Source organism: Rhineura floridana, chromosome 8, assembly GCF_030035675.1.
Source record: "Rhineura floridana isolate rRhiFlo1 chromosome 8, rRhiFlo1.hap2, whole genome shotgun sequence".
NCBI classification, from domain to species: Eukaryota; Metazoa; Chordata; class Lepidosauria; order Squamata; family Rhineuridae; genus Rhineura; species Rhineura floridana.
The window spans coordinates 64,282,364-64,303,314 of NC_084487.1; the positions used below are offsets into that span (position 1 = coordinate 64,282,364).

At 43.7% G+C, this 20,951-nt stretch overlaps 1 protein-coding gene across 2 annotated transcripts in view; it reads right to left on the reverse strand.

Annotated features, from left to right (window-relative positions):
* Positions 1 to 325: 325 nt before the first annotated feature.
* Positions 326 to 20,951, reverse strand: part of METTL25 (methyltransferase like 25) — a 109,866-nt gene continuing 89,240 nt past the window's right edge. Inside the window, exons 10-12 of one of the 2 annotated variants that reach the window (XM_061639647.1) lie at positions 12,406 to 12,480; positions 11,186 to 11,257; positions 326 to 1,791 (exon numbers count right to left, since the gene is read on the reverse strand). In XM_061639647.1, coding sequence (XP_061495631.1) covers positions 1,645 to 1,791; positions 11,186 to 11,257; positions 12,406 to 12,480 — 294 coding nt within the window. In that variant the 3' untranslated portion in view covers positions 326 to 1,644. Of the gene's footprint in view, positions 1,792 to 11,185; positions 11,258 to 12,405; positions 12,481 to 20,951 lie in introns of those variants that run through there. The other variant, XR_009764440.1, reaches the window with a different exon arrangement.

A 20,951-nucleotide genomic window follows, 5' to 3' on the forward strand; every position in this document is an offset into this window, starting at 1 on the left:
GTATAATATTTTTCAAAATAAAAATCTGGAATAGAAATCCCTCTTCTGTGTGTATCTTTAGAATGCAAATCCAGGACAGCTTTTTGCAACAAAAACAGAGATAAGCTATTAATTAGTGCGTAGCAGAGAGAAGTTACGGCTCCCCAGTGAGATGTCAAAAACCGATCAATCTGGCAAATCTCTTTTAAACAGCAACAATTTAAGTCAAGTAAAAGAAAAATATAGAAAGAAGGGTGCTTGCCTGTTAGTGCGTTCTCTCTTAGAAGATAAGATGAACGTTCGCTTTAACAGATAGAGCTTGCTGTTGAAAATCCGTCCCACCTTCGTCGGCTGGACCTCGTCCCATAAATTAATGAGATCTGGTCGTCCCAACAAAAATAGGCTTTGAGGTTAATCTCTTCGTTTCTCCCTACCCGGGAGAAGTTTAATCAGTCAAAAAAAAAAGAAAAAACTGACTGATATATCTGAATAAGCTTCTTTTGAGGCAGGAGCCCGTCTCAAAAGCAGGCACAGGCTAAGTCACCCTTCCCGGAAGTCCCCTCCCTGTTCTGCTGATGGAGGCCTTCTGTTAGCAGAGGGGATACCACTGGGTACTACCCTATTTTACATATGTACACAAAAAATTATAAACAGATGTTCACCATTGCATGTACAGCACAAGTGCATGAGCCAGAGGGCTAGGATTAGTCACAGCTTCCTGCCGCATATAAATACTCTGATCAACATGTTGCCATGTAATGTGTGAAATGGACCATATTGGTCACATTTTATTACTCTATGGCAGTGCAGCATACATGGGGTATACCATTTCACAAAAAAAGTTGTGTGTCACAGTAATGGATGCTTCCCCAGCCTTCCATGGCTGAGCTCTTTAGGGCATTAATTTATCACCTTTCTTGTTTCCAATATCCACTGCGGTATTTGTAGTCCTTTATAGTCCAACAACAACTCTGCTGTACTCTTCTATTTTAGGCAATAAAACAAGACAATCACAAGCTCCCTGTTGCTTCTTCTCACACACAGTTTCACAGCAGGCTAAGCTGAATGAGAAGGTAGCTACAATCTATTTAGTCTTGATAAGACAGAAGAGATGGAAATGACCTTTGTCCCTGAAAGGCTGAAGTGGCACTGAAGGTGTCTCAGCCAGAGGATAGATATGATACAGGAAATCTGGAATTGGAACACTTTAACTTTTTTAATCAAAAAATTAAAGGCAGTTTCAGGAGGATCCAAAACAGAATGGGACAGTGGCCAAGTGAAAGGAGACATTTAATTCTTTCCCAGAGTGGCTTTTTAAGAAATCAAAACCACCCTTCTGAAGGAACCAAGAGTAACTTCAGGGTGGGGGTGCATTTTAATCTAAAAGTTTTTAATTGGGAGATCTAATTATGGATCTTTGCATTCTTTTTCTTCTGGTCCTTGCTTTACTCATTTTTCATAGGAATGGTACAGCTCAGTCCTACCATCCACATATTGCGAAGGTAAAATTCACATTTCATGTTGCAGACACTTGGTGGCATATAAACAACAGTTGAAATTTATTTTTCTGGTACATTTGAAAATGATTTATAAATTTAAAATAAAAATAAGCCATTAACAGAATAGTTAATTACTGTAGAATAATTGTAAAAAAAAAACTCAAATTTAAAATACAACCGCAGCATCAGTTCCCAGCTTTAGATCAATCTTCTTGCATGTGAAAGTCTGTTTCTTCACAGCCACAACTGCATAGCATCTGGGGGATTTTATGGCATCGAATAACTTTACCAGTCCAGACCAGGCAATGTTGTCCTGTCAAATGATACTTGATTTGAATACATCAAAAAGGCATTTGACTTGAAAGCTCAGCTATGGCAGTACATTTTTTTCTAAAAATAAATAAATAGATACAGTAGTATCTCAGTTAACAAATCCTTCAGGAACAAAACTCCTTTTAACCAAGGCTTTTTTCAAGGTAATACTGACCAGCTTTGCTTTGCTATGGATAAACTTTCAAGCCTGTGAAACTGATCAGCCTGTGTCTTTGCTTTGCTATCAATAAACTAATAAAGTGTGCCTTTGCTTTGCCAGGGTGAAACTCACATGCCTGTGTGTTGGCTTTACATTGAAGAGACCTCTTGCTTTCTTCCAGGGTGGGGGAGGGAAGGATCCAATACCATTCTGAGGGGGAGGAAGGAGAGGGGGAGGGGTGGGTGCCAGGTAGGCATCCTTTAAAGCTGCTGTGGAAGCTGTCCCCACTATCCATGAGTGGGTGTAGGAACCTATCCCTATTCTTGCCATGTTATTCCTACCTCTGGTACCAAGTTTCTGTTAAAGAAGTAACGTCCAAGAATGCATCTGCTTTGTTTACTGAGGTATTACTGTACCACTGAACAAATTCTGTAACACATAACATTTATCTTCCAGTATAATTTGCTGGCAGTTTCATTGCTAACAACTACATTTCAAAAGCTATGCTTTAAAAAGAAGATTGCCTTCTTGTTCTTGACTATTTTCTTGTGAATCTGCTATTATAACTACACAATGCTCTTATTTCATCAGTTTCTATCCACTAGCTCTAGGGCCCACCAACTGTCTTAAGAAGTGAAGAACTCTGTCTTCCTGCCATGCCTTATACTCAAGTTGGTATAAGGAGCTGCCCTTTGTCACCATGTGCAGTCTAGGGAGAGTCCACTGTAAACAAAAACTTAACAGAAAATTTTATAACAAAAGGTAGGTAGGTGAGACTTGGACAGTAACACTGAATATGCCTTCTTCACTTCAATTTAATTTTTCTTTTGAATCAAAGTCAAATTATCTGATCCCAACTCTTGCTATGTCAGCTGTATGGCAAGACTGGCTATAGGCAGAATCAAGTAGCAGATTCTGGGGGCATCATTAAAGGGCAGCAAATGTACCATTGGTCTCACCTGAAAGGTGATTTTCATAGGAATGGGCCATCACTGTGGGAAATAGTTCCACCTATCGTGCGAAGGCAAGAATGTTTTTGAAGTCAAGACTAGGGACGTCATGCCCCTCCCACTCTCCAGTTCATTCGTAGCGAGTCTGAAAGAGATATCTAAAAATACAAGAACAAGGCCAACAGGCCCGCCAGGAAAATAACATAATAGTCACATGCATAACAACATGACTCTAACATAACTACATAACATAACAGAACTAAAAGTCTTGACTTCACTCTTACAATTAAATATAATATGGAAACAATAACATGTAACCCATTGATAAAATCACTAGTCATCCTCCAACTGGGAGGGTCGTGATGGCCCATTACTATGAAAATCACCTTTCAGGTGAGACCAATGGTACATTTTCCATAGGAAGTGGGCCATCACTGTGGGATGTACCAAAGCAACCCATATAGGGAGGGACCACCCACATGTTAATCCTCATTAAGAACCTGTTGCAACACTCGTCTGCCAAAAGATGCATCAGCAGAGGCATAACGATCAATTTTATAATGCCTTATAAACGAGTGTGGGGAAGACCAGACTGCGGCCCTACAAATATCGGCAACAGGAGCATTAGTGGCAAAAGCAGCCGAGGTGGCAGCTGACCTCGTGGAATGAGCCGTTATACTAGCTGGAACTGACAGCTTCAGGGACTCATATGCTAAAGTAATGCATGCCCTTAACCAACGGGATAAGGTAGAAGTGGATACTTTATGCCCCATAGACCTTGGATGAAAGGATACAAACAGAGACTCCGTTCGTCGAATCTCTTGGGTCCTAGACAGGTAGGTCTTGAGAGCCCTCCGGACATCTAACGAATGCCAAGCCTTTTCAAGAGGATGGGTAGGATCCGGGCAAAAGGAAGGCAACACAATGTCCTGGTTGCAATGAAAAACTGAATCGACCTTGGGACGAAAGGAAGGGTCAGTCTTCAGCACAACAGAGTCCTTATGGAAGACGCAGAGGTGTCTAGCAGAAGACAATGCGCCCAACTCCGAAACGCGCCTGGCAGATGTGATTGCCATCAGAAACAGGACCTTGAAGGACAGTATGCGTAGGGGCACAGTCCTGATGGGTTCAAACGGAGGGCGTTGCAAAGCCTGCAGGACTTTCGGCAAACTCCATGAGGGGAACCGATGGGCGACAGCCGGAGAGCGTAGGGCGACTCCCTTCAAAAAACGTTTGATGAACGGATGAGAGGAAATATGATCTCCAGGAGAGGAAACTGAGAGAATAGATGACAGAGTAGACGCATGTCGACGTAGGGTGTTGGGTCGAAGTCCCATCATAAAGCCACTATGGAGAAATTGGAGCACCTGGTGCACACTGGCCTGGGATGGATCGTGGTGGTGGGACTGACACCACTTAGAGAAAGCCACCCAGGTATGTTGATAAATTCGAGTGGTAGATGGTCTTCTCGAGGCCAAAATAATATCAATCACAGCGTCAGACAGTCCAGCTGACCTCAAGTGTCTCCGTTCAAACGCCACGCTGTTAGATTGAGCCAAGTAGGGTCTTGGTGCAGTACTGGACCCTGGGATAGGAGGTCTGGCGTTACTGGAAGTGTCCAAGGATCCGTCATTGACATTGCCAGAAGATCTGAGAACCACAGTCGGCGTGGCCAAAATGGTGCTATCAGAACCAGCTGTGCCCTTTCGGTTCGCGCCTTCCTCAAGGTTTTGGCTAACAATGGTATGGGAGGAAAGGCGTACAATAGACCGTCTGGCCACGGTGTTGTCAGAGCATCCACTGCTTCTGCTGTTGAGTCCAGGTATCGGGCAAAGTACCTTGGAAGCTGGCAATTGTGACTGGAAGCAAACAGGTCGACTGAGAGGGCGCCGAACCGACACTGGAGACGATGGAAAATGGCTGGATGAAGTTTCCATTCTCCCGGGAAGACCTGTTGTCTGCTGAGCCAGTCTGCTGTCACATTCCAAATCCCTCTGAGGTGCTCTGCTTTCAGGGATTGTAGATGTTGTTCTGCCTAGACAAAGATGAGGGAGGCTAAGTCCTGCAGAGGACGAGAGCTGGTGCCCCCCTGTCTGTTCAAATGTGATTTTACACACGTGTTGTCTGTTCGAATGAGCACATGATGCAAAGGGAACAGAGACTGAAAATGACATAGAGCCAAGTGGACAGCCTTTAGTTCCAGCCAGTTGATGCTTCGAGATTGCTCTGCGTTGGGCCAAACCCCCTGAACGTACTGGGAGTTGCAGTGGGCTCCCCAACCTATGAGGCTGGCGTCTGTGGTCACGACGGTTCTGCGGGGTTCTCTGAACGACGTGCCCTTGGAGAGGTGTTGAACCTTGGTCCACCAGCGGAAGGAGAGGCGCAGAGCGGGGCTCAAACGAACTTTGCGATGGTTGGAGCTGGCAATGTCTTTTTGAAAAGGCAACAGAGTCCACTGAAGGGGCCGAGTGTGAGCTCGAGCCCAGGGCACAATGTGGATTGTGGAGATAAACATCCCGAGCGCTCTGGCGAGAAGCATGACGTCTGCGGATGTTTGTTGCATCAGGGACCTTGCGATGCTTGTGATGGCAGTGATGCGATCTGGAGACAGGAAGACCATTGCCTGCAGGGTGTCCAACATTGCCCCAAGATGTAATAGGCGTTGGGTTGGTTGGAGATGGCTTTTGTCGAAGTTGACAAGCCAGCCGTAGGTCTGCAAAACATTGAGGGTGATCATTAAATAATGATGAGCCAGCTCTTCAGACTTGGACCGTATGAGCAGATCATCCAAATATGGGTAGATATGAACCCCTTGGGTCCGAAGGTAAGCCACTAGGATGAGTAGCACCTTGGAAAATACTCTTGGAGCAGAGGAGAGGCCAAATGGCATCGCTCTATATTGAAAATGTTGGTGGCCAAAAGCAAACCGAAGAAACTTTCTGTGGGCTATGCAAATGGGTAAATGGAGATACGCTTCCTTAAGCTCGATAGAAGCCAGGAAGTCTCCTTCATGCAGACTCTCGGTAAAGGAATGGAGAGATTCCATTTTGAACCTGCGGTATGTTACAAAACGGTTGACAAACTTGAGGTCCAATACCGCCCTCCAAGATAAATCTCATTTTGGCACAGCAAATAGGAGGGAGTACACCCCTTCCAATCTCTCAGTTGTGGGAACTGGCTCTATTGCCGCTATGTGCAAGAGGTGATGTATAGCTGTCTGCATGATGTTGTGTCTGGCTGGTGCCCTTGGGCAAGGAGACGGGTGGAATCTGTCTGATGGGGTTGCCCAGAGCTCTATGGTATAGCCATAAGTGAAGAGGTCCCTGATCCAGGAGACCGTAGTAAGGCGCAGCCATCGATCTCCAAAATTAAGTAATCTGCCACCTATGGGGAGGGTGTTAATACTACTTGTGTAGGCGAGGACCTCCCCTATATGAGGACGATGAGTTGCCCCTGCGCCCTTGGTACTGACCTCTGCCCTGGAAGCGTCGGTTCCAGGAGCCCCTGAATGCGTTGGAATCATAGGGTCTGAAATCGCGGCCTCGTCCTCCTGGCCGCGTTCCTCGAAAGGGCTGGTTAGAACGAAAGGAGGGAAATCGCCTGAAGGGCCTGTGGTCGATGTTCTTGACTGTGGCTAGAACCGGTTTGTGGGCGTCTTTTGGATCAACCAGAACTGCCTTTAGAGCTTCCTCGCCGAAGAGTAGAGATCCGGAGTAAGGAGCCTTGGACAGGTTCAATCTGGCCGCTGAATCAGCTTGCCAGTGGCGAAGCCAGAGGGTGCGACGAGCGACTATTTGAGTCGTCATGGCTCGTGCCCCTAATTGGGTGGCATCCAAAGTGGCATCGGCCACAAAGGCTGCTGTCTTACGTAATTTCAATAGTGCTCTTTTGAAGGCGACAGGATCAGGGTTATCATCCTCTAGAAGTTCATCCATCCACATCATAGATGCTCTGGAGAAGATGGAGGCTGAGGCGGAGGCACGCATGGCTAGGGCAGTGGCCTCGTGGTTCTTGCGGAGGGCGAAGTCTATTAGACGCTCAGTAGTATCTTTTAGGTGGGATTCCCCTTCCCTGGGCAAGATAGATCGTGAAACGAGGCGAGCGATCGGTTCATCTATGCCAGGGGCATCTAACTTGGTGGCGAAGTCTGGGGCTAGAGCGTAAAGTCTGTCAGCCATGTTCTTGAAGCGTCGAGCTTTGAGTGGGTGGGCCCATTCTTCGGAGGCTAATTTGGCAATTGGGTCCGGCACCGGGATATAGTGTTCAGTAGGTGCAGGGGATTTGAGGACCTTGGCCCCTTTGAGAGCTGGGGCGGACGAAGTTGAAGGCGCAGTCTGGAGGCCAAGGGTATGAAGTACCCTACGTGCGAGCGGTTGGTAATCTGAGGTATTGAACAAGCGATACGATGTATCCTCCTCATGATCTGAATAGTCACTCCAGTTGTCTCCTTCAACATGGTCAGTGAAAGTTAACTCCTCCGCATACGAGGCTTCGTCCGTACATCTGCCTCTGGCTACATCAAAGGGATCTGGTGAGCAGGAAGGATGAGCAGCATGGAACGCACGTTGGTCCATGTTGAGTGGGGGCATGGCAGGAACCTGTGGTAGTGACTGCATTCGTGTGAAATAAGCCAGCATGGCTTGGAGTTGGGAGAGGAAATCAGGAGACAGCTGCAGACCAGATGTGTGAGATGTATGTGCCTGGTGGGCTATTGGAACAGATGTCTGAGGCGGTAAGCCAGAGGTAGGTTCGTTAGGCGAACCGTGAGGGGGAAAGCCAACAAACTCTTCCTCGTCAGAGGCAGTAGCAGGAGAATGGAAAATATCACTTATGTGTGTCTGTGCTGTGGTGGTTGTTGGCACCGAGACATAACGAGGGCGTTTTGGTTTACTGTGGCTGGAAAGATGTTTTGTCTTAGCCAGTGCTTTGGCATGTCTGGTCTTAGACGTGTTAGTATGTTGTGGCTTGGCTGATTGTGGCATGTTTGGCTGATCTGGCACCATGTGTGTTGATGGTGACATGCCTGGCTGTTCTGCCATCTTATATGAACCTGGGTGCAGTACACTGCCACGGAGGGGGCAGGATGTAAAGACCCGAACTGGCACAGCGTACTACCACGGAGGGGGTAGGATACACTGGCAGATGGCGAATGCACTGCCACAGAGGGGGCAGAATGCACAGAGGTATCAGCGTTAATATAATATAGGCTGTTTAGAGTTGGCACACTCAGATTAGTGCTGTAGGCTGGGTTTTTGGCTTGTTCACGGCCCCATAGGGGGCAGGATATGTAATGTAAATCAGATCTGATACAAGTCAGCCACTGATATTAAAGCTCCAGCCTTGATAATGTAATCCAGCCACTAGGATTAAAGCTCCAGCCTTGATAACGTAATCCAGCCACTAGGATTAAAACTCCAGCCTTGATAATGTAATCCAGCCACTAGGATTAAAGGTCCAGCCTTGATAATACAATCCAGCCCACTAGGATTGGAGCTCCAGCCTTGATAATATAATTCAGCCACTATGATTACAGCCACAGTAATGTGTGTAAATCAGTCGTGTGTAAATTAGTCAGCAGCACATATACACAAACGTACGGATAGATAGTCTGCAGGGGAGGTATCCGATACTAAGGGGAACAAAAAGAGCGGGAAATTCAAATTCTGAGAGAAAAAAATGGCGCCCGGAAAAAAGGAGCGGGAAAAAATGGCAGAGAGGGAAGAAGCAATGGCGGCCGTCGAAGGCGAACTGGAGGAAGGGCTGCCGAGCACGATCTCGCCAAAAACCGCAGTAGCGGCTCCAAAAAATCCCCAGAGAAAACAGGTAGGGGAAAAGACGGCAGCCACCGCAGAGAGAGCCGCCGTGGCGGTCTGTAAAGCCCTCAGTGGGATTTAAGCCACGTTGCGAGGGCGATCTGAGGCAGAGGGTTAACGGCGGGAGCCGCAGCTGCAAGCTCCCGCTGAGATCGGATAAGCCGCAGCCGCGGCAACCGATCGGGGGGGGAGAAGTTAACAGCGATCAGAAGCGATCAGAAGCGATCAAAAGGGGAGAACCGCAGCCGCGGTCCTTGAGGGAGCCCCCTGGCTAAAGAGACAACAGAGCGGGGGGGGGCTAGAAACTGCCAAAACGAAGAGAGCCGCAGCCGCGGTCTCAGAGGGAGCCCCCAGTCAAGTAAATAAAATAGGTTGAATAGCTCTGAGGGAAGGGTGAGGAAGCCGCAGCCGCGGTCCCTGAGGGAACCCTCAGAGGCTAAACACAAACAGAAAAAGAGAAAGGGTTTAAAGACAAATACGAGACTTAGCTATGTGAAATTCCAATCTTGTTCGTACGAAGGCAAGAATGAACTGGAGAGTGGGAGGGGCATGACGTCCCTAGTCTTGACTTCAAAAACATTCTTGCCTTCGCACGATAGGTGGAACTATTTCCCACAGTGATGGCCCACTTCCTATGGAAAATCTGTCAATTATTCAGTTTATTACATTGTTTTAATACTTGGAAGGTATCATTTTGCTTTTCAGCCTTAAGGCACCAAAATGTCTTATGCCATCACTGATATAATAATAGGGTCTACCAATAACTATACCAGCAGAAAAGGACAGGAAAGCTATTTTGGCCTTATAGGGAGATATGCCAAAACATACATTTATTATAAATCAGTTGTTTCAAGTGGTGTACTGCAGACACAATAAGCCTTCTCAAAAAGGCTTGCGGGGGAGGGTGAAGCAGAGAGGTTCACGTGGATGTGTAAAGCAAATACCTTACTGATACAGCTTAGGTATCAATGCTGATTCAATGATTCATTATTTGTTAAAGTTCTGACATCATGCACAAATCTCACTGCAAGCCCCATTCACATGCTTGTAGCTTGCCTTAGGTGTAAGCATGGAAAAAATAAGACAACTCTCCTACTTGTATGATAATGCCTAATCACTGTGTGCTGATTTAAAGTGCAACATGTTCACTACCCAGCTTTCTATGAACAAGTGGGATTTCATTCCCCAGCTGAAGAAATTTACCCAGTTTTTCCTAGAAATAATTTACAGCACTTATATGAGGACCCATTTCATACACTTGGCAGCCTCTGGAGTAGCACACAGGTCCACTGTCTGAGATCATGTGACTATGGTGCTTCCATGCAAAGCCACACATGATATTGCAGGTAGTTGTATAAGAGCAGCTAAACATGTGGCATGGGCCTGTAAGTACTGAGTTTAAAACATCTCCTTTACTAAGACTGCAACTGGTAAACAGCTGCCAGGGAATATTTTTGCCCAAGTGTATAGTGTTTTCTTACACAGCAAAATGTGATATGGGCAACAAAATTCCCATGAATCATGGGACACTGCTGCAATCACATGAATTCCTATTGTCCATAGCAATGATAACCTGATTCAGGGCCAGTTTACATGTTACTTCAACAGCATGATTGCTCCTAGGGAACTCTGGGGAATGTGTATATCTTCTGCTCATGCGGTTAACAGGGACCGTGCAGTTGCACACCATGCTGGCAGTGCACCTTCTAAATGGGCAGGCATTGCCAGCATGATGCGTATCCACACAATCCTCCTGACGACAGAGGTAAGGGATTTGCATATGGTACTTAGAGCAGCTGTGGAAGAATCACATTGCTGAAGGTATCATGGGCAAAAATTTTTATCCACATAAGCACAAACCTGTTGAAGGCAGCAATTGGCTGAGTATTAAATAAAGGTATGTTTGGCCTTACTGATGATACTTACAGTAGACAAAATGCTCTTGTACTGAACTTCCAAGATAAAACAAGCACACTATAGTGTAAAAATTACTTACACAATCTATGATCACAATTCAAAACTCAAATCACATGGAAATATTTTTGAAGTGTGAATATTAAGACCATACAGAAAATGGCAGTATGCACCAAGAAAAAACCGTTGAGCAATTCAACTATTAACAAAAGATTTGCTTAGGCAATCCTGTTTCTTTACTACCAGCAATTTACCATGCAATTAAAAGAACATAAAAACTTTACTACAACAGATTTCCACAAAGTAAAAACATCTGCTGAGCAATATTTGGTGTAATGGATTGTACACTTACAACTTTGCCAAATATGTGAAAACCATGGCTTTCTTTCTTTTATTTTTTTTGAAATAAAAAATATTTTTCTGCTATTGGTTGAAAAAATTAAATGTCTCCCATGTAGCTGATACATCCACCTCCATAGGAGGTGCTCGGAGGAAGGGTGGGATATAACTCAAATAATAAATAAATAAATAAATAGGAGTCACACAGCCAAGAATTACCTGTTCTTTGAGATAGCAGAGACGATCAAGAAGTATCAGTACCTCAATACAAGGTCCCAGAACAACTTTCAACTGCAAGAAATAGTTGGACACCAATTTAGCCATAGCAAAGAAATACAATTCCACTTCAACAGTTTCAATTTTGTTTTGGTGTTTCATTTTCACGAGAGCTACATTTTAGAGAAGTTTATTTGAAAAGACAAGTTACAAAAACAGCAAATTTATTTTATATTTAATCTCATTACTTTAAGGGGATTAATCATGATTTTCAAAGGGACTGGCCAGTAATTTTTCACTTAAGCTGACAAGAAGATACATTTGGTAAGACAGAATTTGTTGATGACCAACTGTCATTCAACAGGTTCATGCCAATGTTACACAGTTTATAATATATATCTAATTAGCTATAAGCCTTTTTCCCATGATAGGTTTCCAAAATGGCCCTTGGCATTGATACTGTGCCACCAAACACAAACTTTTCAACTCTTTTCAGTCAAACAATTAAGGAAGGTGGGTACTGCCAAAAAACAGTACAAGTGCTACTTTGCCAATTCAACTTGGTTGGACATCTTCAGAAAATCAGTGTAATAAAGATCAAAATCTGTGAAATACAATAGGCATGGTGTCTATTATTTAGTAGCTTTGAGGTATAACTCAGCATGCGAAACACATTGCAAGTGGCAGAAATCTTCTTAAAAGGGAACCAACAATGAAAATTATTAAAAGGAACGCACAGAAACCAATACAGTTTCAAAAAGAACCCATTATTTTTTACACTTATACTTGAAAAAGAATCTCCGTATGTTCTCATTATAGGTAGTGTGTCATAGTGGTTAGAGTATTAGACTAGGACCTGGGAGACCAGGGTTCAAAACCCTACTCAGCCAAGAAGCTTACTGGGTGACTTTGGGCCAGTCATAATCTCTAAGCCTAACCTCCCTCACAGGGTTGTTGTGAGGATAAAATGGAGAGGGGGAGAACCATGTAAACCACCCTGAGCTCTTTGGGGAAAAGGTGGGATATAAATGTAATAAATAAATAAATTTACTGACACCTAATATAATTTTGGAAGAGAATATGCTCCCAGTTAAAGGTTTTTCCACCCTTTCTGTAGAGAGTATATTGCAATATAAACTGATCCACCCCATTGTAAAACTTTAACACAACCCAATTGTGGCCTAACATAAACATACAAAGCTTTACCAATACTGTGATTTTACCATATTAAAAGCTTCCAGCTCATTCATTCTATGCTTGTATTTTTCAAAGTACTCCATTATGAGGCTGTCTGAAATCTGCAATAGCAAGAAAATTGATGATAGCAATTAAAACCTACCTGAGGCAGATACTGAAATTATTTTCTCTAATTAAAATACTTGAAAGCCAACAGAAATTTCATTTTACAATCAATACTTTTCTAACTTACTATAATGACTTCCCAGGACTAATTTTTCACTTCCAAAATTGTTTATGTCTCAGTTAAATCTGGTATCACTATATAGTGAACTATATATAAAAAGGTTTTAAAAAATGAAGGCATTGTAGGTCTGCTATGCTATGCTAAGCATGTCTCCTATGCTAAGCACATTTACACTAGGGAGAAAGTCCCACGAAATTAAGCAAGAGACAAATTCTAAGTTTACATGTTCATTATTGCAGTATGAGGCTACTGTTCTGTACTGCAAGTTTGGACAATTTTTCTAGATCCTTCACATTTAGTACCGAGCGGTCATTCTATATTTGGGACAGCATTCTAGAAACAGGTATCAGGACATGAAACACTGAATCTTTTGAAAATGAGGCTAGGCTCCTTGAAGCATAGGGCATTTTGGTTCAAGGCATAGCATTCTAGAAAGTTTCAAAGGAGTTAAAAATACTTTGAAACAGGAAGATAGTTTGGCATGGGTGCATGTAATGGTTACCCTTCATGCCATGCAATCATAGGGAGTAACCACATAATCCTTCTTTTCCACTTGGATTTGATAACTCAAAGATCACTGGATGGTGTGAGATGCAACCACACAAACAGCAGCTATACAATGAAGGTAGCCACAGTCCTCAGATTTCACAGTTATTAGCCTGCATTCATACTCTGGTTCCAACCATATCCATAATTGCATGTTTGGTTTCAGTCCAAATATGCTAAAACCTATACTGCCCACCAACAAAAGCCAGGAAACAAAAAGCTTAGATATATAAAAGAAGATAGCTTCTCACGCACTTCAGAAGATTCAACATGTCTCAGGGATAGCAGGGTAAGATGAGCTGGGTATGAAGGCCTTGGAGAAAGGGGGGGTGCACAAAGTTTCTGTATGTGTGGTCCAATTTCAAATCTCCTTTTTAGTGCAGATTTGTGTTTCATCATAAGATAAGTTAAAATAAAAAAACTGAAAAAAGCAGAAGACTGATGTATACTGACCCCGCTAAGATATAACAGCTGAAGTATGGTTTGACTGTTGTGAACGGGCTAGAGGTTTGTGCATTCCTTCCTCTGCCTTCCCTCCTAGTCTGTACAAATCATTTTGTCCCCAAACCAAAACTGAAAACTGGGTTTTTAATTCTGGTTTAGAAACAAGCCAAACTAACATAGTTTGTGTTAATCCACAGTTTCCCTAATTTGGATGTCGTGGCAAACTATTATGATTTGCTCAAACAAGGAAAGGAGGAAGGAGGTTTGGCTGCTCAAACCCCATTCTTGATGGCCAAACCACCATTTGCCTGTTTGTTTCCAACCTATGGGAAATCCAAGAAAACCTCTTACACTTTACATGAGAAGGAGACTTGAAGAGGTCTGAATCAAAGGGAGACTATTGCATCCCTAAATTACTACATCTTCATAATGCAAACAAAAGGTAAAAAATACACGCTACCTTGATCAAGGTCCTGCCATGCAAATGCTCACAAAAAATGGGGCATCAACTCACTATGACAGTAATGGAATGCCTCAAATGAAATCTCATACATTTGATTCTAAATGCTTATCTGCCAAAGACTTATTCCTTCTTCTTCAGCACCCTGTTGATGCTGGGGATTTTCTGTTTGGTTATTTCAAAGTGAAGTCTGTAGTTTTCCAGCTGATTCTTGTAGATATTACAGCTGTTCAAACTCTCTGTCAGATTAAACTGGAATGTGGCACTGGCAGCACACAAATTGCACATTGGTTTAATTTAAAGTACAATTATTCTTGAATTACTGAATTAATAAACATGTTTTATACAGTTTTACCAGCACCTTTCATAATCCAATTTTGACAGCTGAACTACATCTTCTTTTCCACAATTGGCTGGTATATGATCTTCTTGAAATGCTCATTACAAATTAAGGTTCAGATTACCTATTTGCATTACAACTCAAATTAATAAAGAATGGCAAACCAAACCCCGAACAGCTGCAAAAAACCCCAAAACAACAAAAACCCTCACACTAAGGCTGTACACTTACTTGAGAATAGGTTCCGCTGAACTCAGTGAGACTGCTTAAGTAACTGCATGAATTACTTGTGTTGCATGAATTAAAAAGAGATTTTACCAAAACAAATGGCATCTTTCAAATCTACAAAGCTGTTTCTGGTTCATCAGTTTTGGAAATATGCACAAAGAATTGTGTATTCCCTGACACTGATGCAAATGAGACAGAACAAATGGGCAGAACAACTAGATCAAGGTAATATGCCTAACGAAGGCAACTGTTACTTCCTCAAGCAAGCAGATAAGAAGAAATTTCCCCATTTCCCCTGTATTTGTTGAGTGCTCAAGCTTGTAATTTAATGGCTCAAGAGCTTCCATAGCTTACTTGACAATTCCTCTGCTGTCATGAAGAATGAGGGTCACTAGGAGGGAGAGAGAAAGGAGGAAGTGATGTCTTAGAAAGGACCCATTCCTTGAGGGATTGACTAATATAATCTTACACTGAGGATATGACTCCAGGGGTGGGGGACTTAGCAGTGGGTGATTCACTCATTAGAGACACAAACAAATATTCACAGCTACCTAGACAGGCAAAGCTGAGAGGTCTGGATAAGAGAGGTCCCCAGGAGAGGGATCTGGATTTGTTAAGTATCTGGGGAATAGTTTGGTACAAGCCAGGTCTATATAAAAGGAACAAGCTCTACTCAAACCAAAATGGAACCAGACTCTGGTATTTCACATCAAAAATGTTTCAGAACAGCTTTTGAAATTAACCCCTGGGGAAAAGCTATTAGAAGTTGGGAAGCATCCAGTTCAGGATGAACCATCCCTAGAGAAAGAGGGTGAAAATATTTCTGGTCATTCCAAAAGGGGCAGGGTAGAACTAGACAACAAGCATGCAGTATGTCAGCCAGTCAGAGACCAAGAGAAGAAAATGCATATTCTAGTGATATTTGGAGAGGAACATAGTATGTGGCCTTTGGGGAAATGTCGTAGCACAGTGGCAGAGCATCTGCTTTGCATGCAAAAGGTCCCAGGTTCAACCCCCAGCATCTCCAGATAGGGCAGAGAGAACCTTGTCTGAAATCCTTGAATACCACTGCCTCTCAGCGTAGACAATACTGAGTTGGATGGACCAGTGGTCTGACTCAGTGTAAGGCAGTTTCCTATGTTCCTGTACTCAGAGTGGATCTCCACTGATTTCAGTGGGTCTACTCTGACTATTACTTAATTACATATTATCTCATGTATAGTCGCTATCAACTTGAAGGCACATAACGCACACACACATGGTGTTTATATGCTACTGCTAAAAGCCTCTGAACTGAGAGAGGGGAGCTGAAGTGCCTGATTTTAAAGGAAAGCATAGATATAATTTTGTATTGCTTTTAACTGTTTTTATGCTGCTGTACACTGCCTTGATGTTTTGCAAGAGGGTGGTATATAAATACTTGTATAAAATAAATAAGTAATGGTCATAATGGAAATCTGGTGGAATGGAACTAGTCAAAGATGGTTATCTTTGGAGCTCTATAGGAAGGACAGGGAAGGGCATACAGGGTGTGATGTTGCCCTGAACATCAGAAGGAATAAAACAAACTAGCAGTCTTCAAAGGAGCAGACGTCTGCACAGAATTACTATGAATAGTGATATCAAGCCCCCAAACTAATTTAATATAATACTGGAACATACTATCACTCCCACTGACCAAAATGCTCAGGAGGATCTTGCGACGGAAAATGAAATCAGGGAGGTATCCAAAGGACAAAATCAAAATGTTCCAATGGATGTCTTCAATTACTGTTACTCAGACATGGTAAATGCATGTTCCCGTCATGAAAAAGAGGCAAACTTTCTAGATATCCTAAATGACTGTGCCCTAAAGCAGTTGGTCAAGGAATCACCCATAGTGGAGCTGAACCTGGATTTATTCTTAGTGATGTCCAGACCTGGTGAAAGACATAGAATGTTGTTGAACCAATACAGAAAACAGTAATTGCAGTGCTTTCAAATCACCATATATGTTAGTGGGAAATTGCCAAGAAAGTCTAACAAAGGCACATATGTCTTCAAAAAGGAAACTACTAAAAATTAGGGCCCTGGTAATAAGGGAATTGAAAAGAGAAAATTGAGAAGATCAAACTTCTCCAGAATGTTTAGGGGCTACTCAAAACTACAAGTACACAAGCACAGATGGAATGTTATACCACAGATAACAGCAAGTCCAAGAGGATGCCAGAGAGGTTAATGAGAAGAGTCAAGGAACAAACACAGAAACAAAAACAAGTGGACAGTAAGAGATGCCAAAATAAGAAGAAGATTTATTACATATCCTTCACTGAAAGGCCTTGAGTGGGTCACATCAATATAAAAGACTGTATTAAAAACAATTTTAAAAATTATAATTGCAACTAGAGAGGGTTCAAATATAGTATATACACACACAGGCCAGAGTGAAGAAGGAATGCTACAATTTAGTAGCTGCCACAGATAATGGTCTCTCCTAGACCACCATTCCCAAACCTCTGAGGGTGGCAGAACTACCAAAAAGGCCCCCTCTGCTGATCTCAACAGCCTAGAGAATCTGTAGGTGGAGGTGGTCTTTCAGATATTTGGGACCTAAGTTGTTTAGGGCTTTAAAAACAAGTATAAGCACCTTCAATTTGGCCCAGAAATGAAATGGCAATCAACGCAGCTGTTTTAAAACAGGGTTTATATGAGATCTAAATGGAACCCCAGCTAATCTGGTTGCTGCATTTTGGACCAGTTCAAGTTTCCGAGCCATCTTCAAGGATAGCCCCACGTACAGCACATTGCGATAATTCACTATGGAAGTTAGCAGAGCATGGAGTACCGAGACCAAGTAATCTCCATCCAAAAGGGGCTGTAGGTGGAGAATGAGCTAGGAAAAGGCACTCCTAGCCACTGAGGCCACCTGAGCCTCCAATGACAAGGTTGAAACCAGAAGCATCTCCCCCCCCCAAGCTACACACCACCTTCCTCCAGGGGGTGCAACCACATCCAGGGCTGTCTCCCCACCAGTAGTGTACTGGCAAATACAAAAGTGCAGGGTCCCTTCATGACAGTCACAGCCATGCCACCTCACAGCTACATCCCTTCTAAAATTATACAACCTTCTAACATTATAATCTGGCTAGGTTTGAATACTGCTTTCTGCTTCTCTATCCTTGTTAATGCCTTCCCCCACAACAACAGACATCCCTAGGAGCTAATCAGCATGAAAGGGAATGTGTTAGTTACTGAGAAGAGTCTTCTCAGTGGCTGATTCACCTCCTTTAACTCTGAATGGCTCCACTCAGTAGGAAAGGACAAAGAAGCATGTTCGAAGGCTTTCAGTGGCAACACACTCCACCTTTCATGCTGATTGGCTCCCACAATGTTTGAGACATAGGGACCCTGCTGGGATCTGACTCCCAAAAAAGCAAAGGGTCTAAGACGCCCCCTGCGACCCTGGAAGACTACACCCCTGCTCCCCACCTCCTGGATTCAACAGCTCAGGACACATAAAGCCTCTTTCTTTTCACAATTCAGCCTCAATTTATTGGTCCACATCCAGCCCATCACTGCCTCCAAGCACCGGTCTAACATGTCAACTGCCTCTCCTAGTTCAGATGGAGCAGTGAAAGAGACCTGGGTTTCACTCCAAATCTCCTGCTAACAGCTCCCAGCAGCTTCATATAGACATTAAATAGCATGGGGGACAAGATGGAATCCTGAGGAACACCAAAGGAATTCCCATGGCGCTGAACAGTAGCCTCCCATAACTGCTTTTTGGAAATGGCCCTGGAGGCAGGAGCAGAACAAATGAAGTACAGTGCCCCAAACCTCCATCGCCCTGAGATGATCCAGAAGGATATTTCCATGCTCATAGGATCTGGTCTGAAAGTGCACTACATGCTTTGGTCTGATCAGTGCTTGAATGAGACACCAAGGAGAATGAGAGAGATCGGGGAGAATGAGCAGAGCCACATTCCCCCTATCTCTCTACTGATCAAGGCTGTTTCAGTGCCATGACAGTCCTGAAACCAGAATGAAATGGATCTAAGTAATCAGTTTCCCTCAAGCATATGTGAAGCTGGAGCACCACCACCTTCTTGAGCACCTTGCCCCAAAAAGGTGATATTCACCACTGGGTGATACTTGTCTAACACTTCTGGGTCCAGGGAAGTTTTCTTAAGGAGGGAACGTACCACTCCCTTCTTCAAGGCAGATGGTACTTACTCCTCCTCCAGTGAAGCACTGATCACTGCCTGGACCCACCCAGTCAACCTCTACAACTAGCTCTAAGAAGCCAAGATGGGCAGGGGTCAAGAGAGGCATGTGGCCGGCCGCACTTCTTCCAGTAGCTTTACATCCTCAGGCTGCAATGATTGAAACTGATCCAGTATGGATAGATCAAACAGTATTCTGGACACCTCCATTGGACTTGCTCTAGCTGTTGCATCCAACTTTGTCTGATCTAGCAATTTTGTCCCAAAAGTGCCTCGCAAAGTTGTTACAGCAGGCCTCTGAGGGTGTCAAGAGCAATGCTCACTTGGCCAAATGACAAAAGTTCATTCACCACTTGGAAAAGCTCTGCCAGACAGATACTTGTTAACACAATGGTGGCAGAGAAGTAAGCTTTCTTTACTAATGCCACTGCCAGGTGATAGAACATAAGAACAGAAGAAGAGCCTGCTGGATCAGGCCAGTGGCCCATCTAGTCCAGCATCCTGTTCTCAGTGGCCAACCAGGTGCCTGGGGGAAGCCCACAAGCAGGACCTGAGTGCAAGAACACTCTCTCCTCCTGAGGCTTCCGGCAACTGGTTTTCAGAAGCATGCTGCCTCTGACTAGGGTGGCAGAGCACAGCCATTATGGCTAGTAGCCATTGATAGCCCTGTCCTCCATGAATAGGATAGAAGAAAGGACAGATAGGAGCGATGATGTAACCTTACCTGTGTTTGGTCAAGTTCAGATGGAGATTTACGTCACCAGTGCTCTAGGCACCAACCCTCTTGTTTCATCGCTTGCAAGTCACTAAAGTATCAAGGCACCCTACATGTTCCACTGCAATGTTCCTGAGGATACTCAGGGGTGATCACTATAAGCCTCTTGTCATTCCATAGTGTGAGAGCCTTGACAGGGACCTCAGCCATGTGAGCAAGAAAATCCTCTAGAGCATTCAGGAATCCAGCAGATTCCATAGGTCTCTGAGGGCAGACCATCTCAATGGTCTCCTGTCCTTGCAAAGCAAAGTAGCTACATTTAGTCCAAACCTCCTGAGGGAATGGTCTGTACATGACAACAGATTCAAAATGAGCCCCCAGTCTGCTGTGTGGCAAAAACCAGGTCAAGAGTATGTTCTGCAGCATGTGTTGGGCCATTGATATACTGAGAGAGCCCCATGGTTGTCATGGAGGCTATGAAGTCCCAAGCTGGCCATTTGAGGTGGCCTCGGCATGAAGTTCCCCAATACCCCCATGAAAGGATTCTCCAACATCGCATCCTAGATTACCTCCATCAGCTTCGCCTGGAGCTTTCCTCAGCAGCAGCAGCCCCCTAGGCTCATGGTATACAGCCTCAATATGGCCTGTTCCTAATCTGAAATGTTTCCCAGGAAGAAGAGCTTTATTGAGAAATTAAAAAGTAACAGATCACCGGGTATGATCTGATCATATCCACCCAAGAGTTCTTAAAGAACTCAAATATGAAACTGCTGATTTTCTAACAGAAATATGCAATGGCCCAGAGGACTGGAACGTAACATGTATTTTTAAGAGAGGATCCAGGAAATTACAGGCTGGATAGCTTAATGTCTGTTCCAGCTAAATTGGTGGGGAGTATTACTAAAAGTGAAAATAAGTGTGCATACAGAAGAACAAATTGTGCTAAAAAGAATGAACATGGCTTCTGCAAAGATAAGTCCCATCTCACTAACCTTTCAGAGATGTCTGAAAGTACCAATAAAAATGTGGGAAAGGGGTGATCTAATAGACATTGCACACCTGGAATTTATTAAAAGCCTTTGACCAAGTCCCTCCTGAAAAGCTGAACAAATCTTGTAGCCATGGGATACATGGACAGGTCCTCTTATAGGTAACTGGTTAAGACATAGGAAACTGAGAGCAGGAATAAACCAACAGTTCTCACAACGTAGGGCTGTAAGAAGAGGTCCCAAAGGATCAATGTGTTCTTTAACTTGTTCATAAAGGATCTGGAGTTAAGGGTGAGTAGCGAGGTGGCTATATTTGCTGCCAACAACAAGATTATTTAGGGTGGTAAAAAACAAAAGGAATTGTCAGGGAAAGAATCTCTTTACAGTTGGTGAACGGGCAATAAAATGGCAAGTATGGTTCA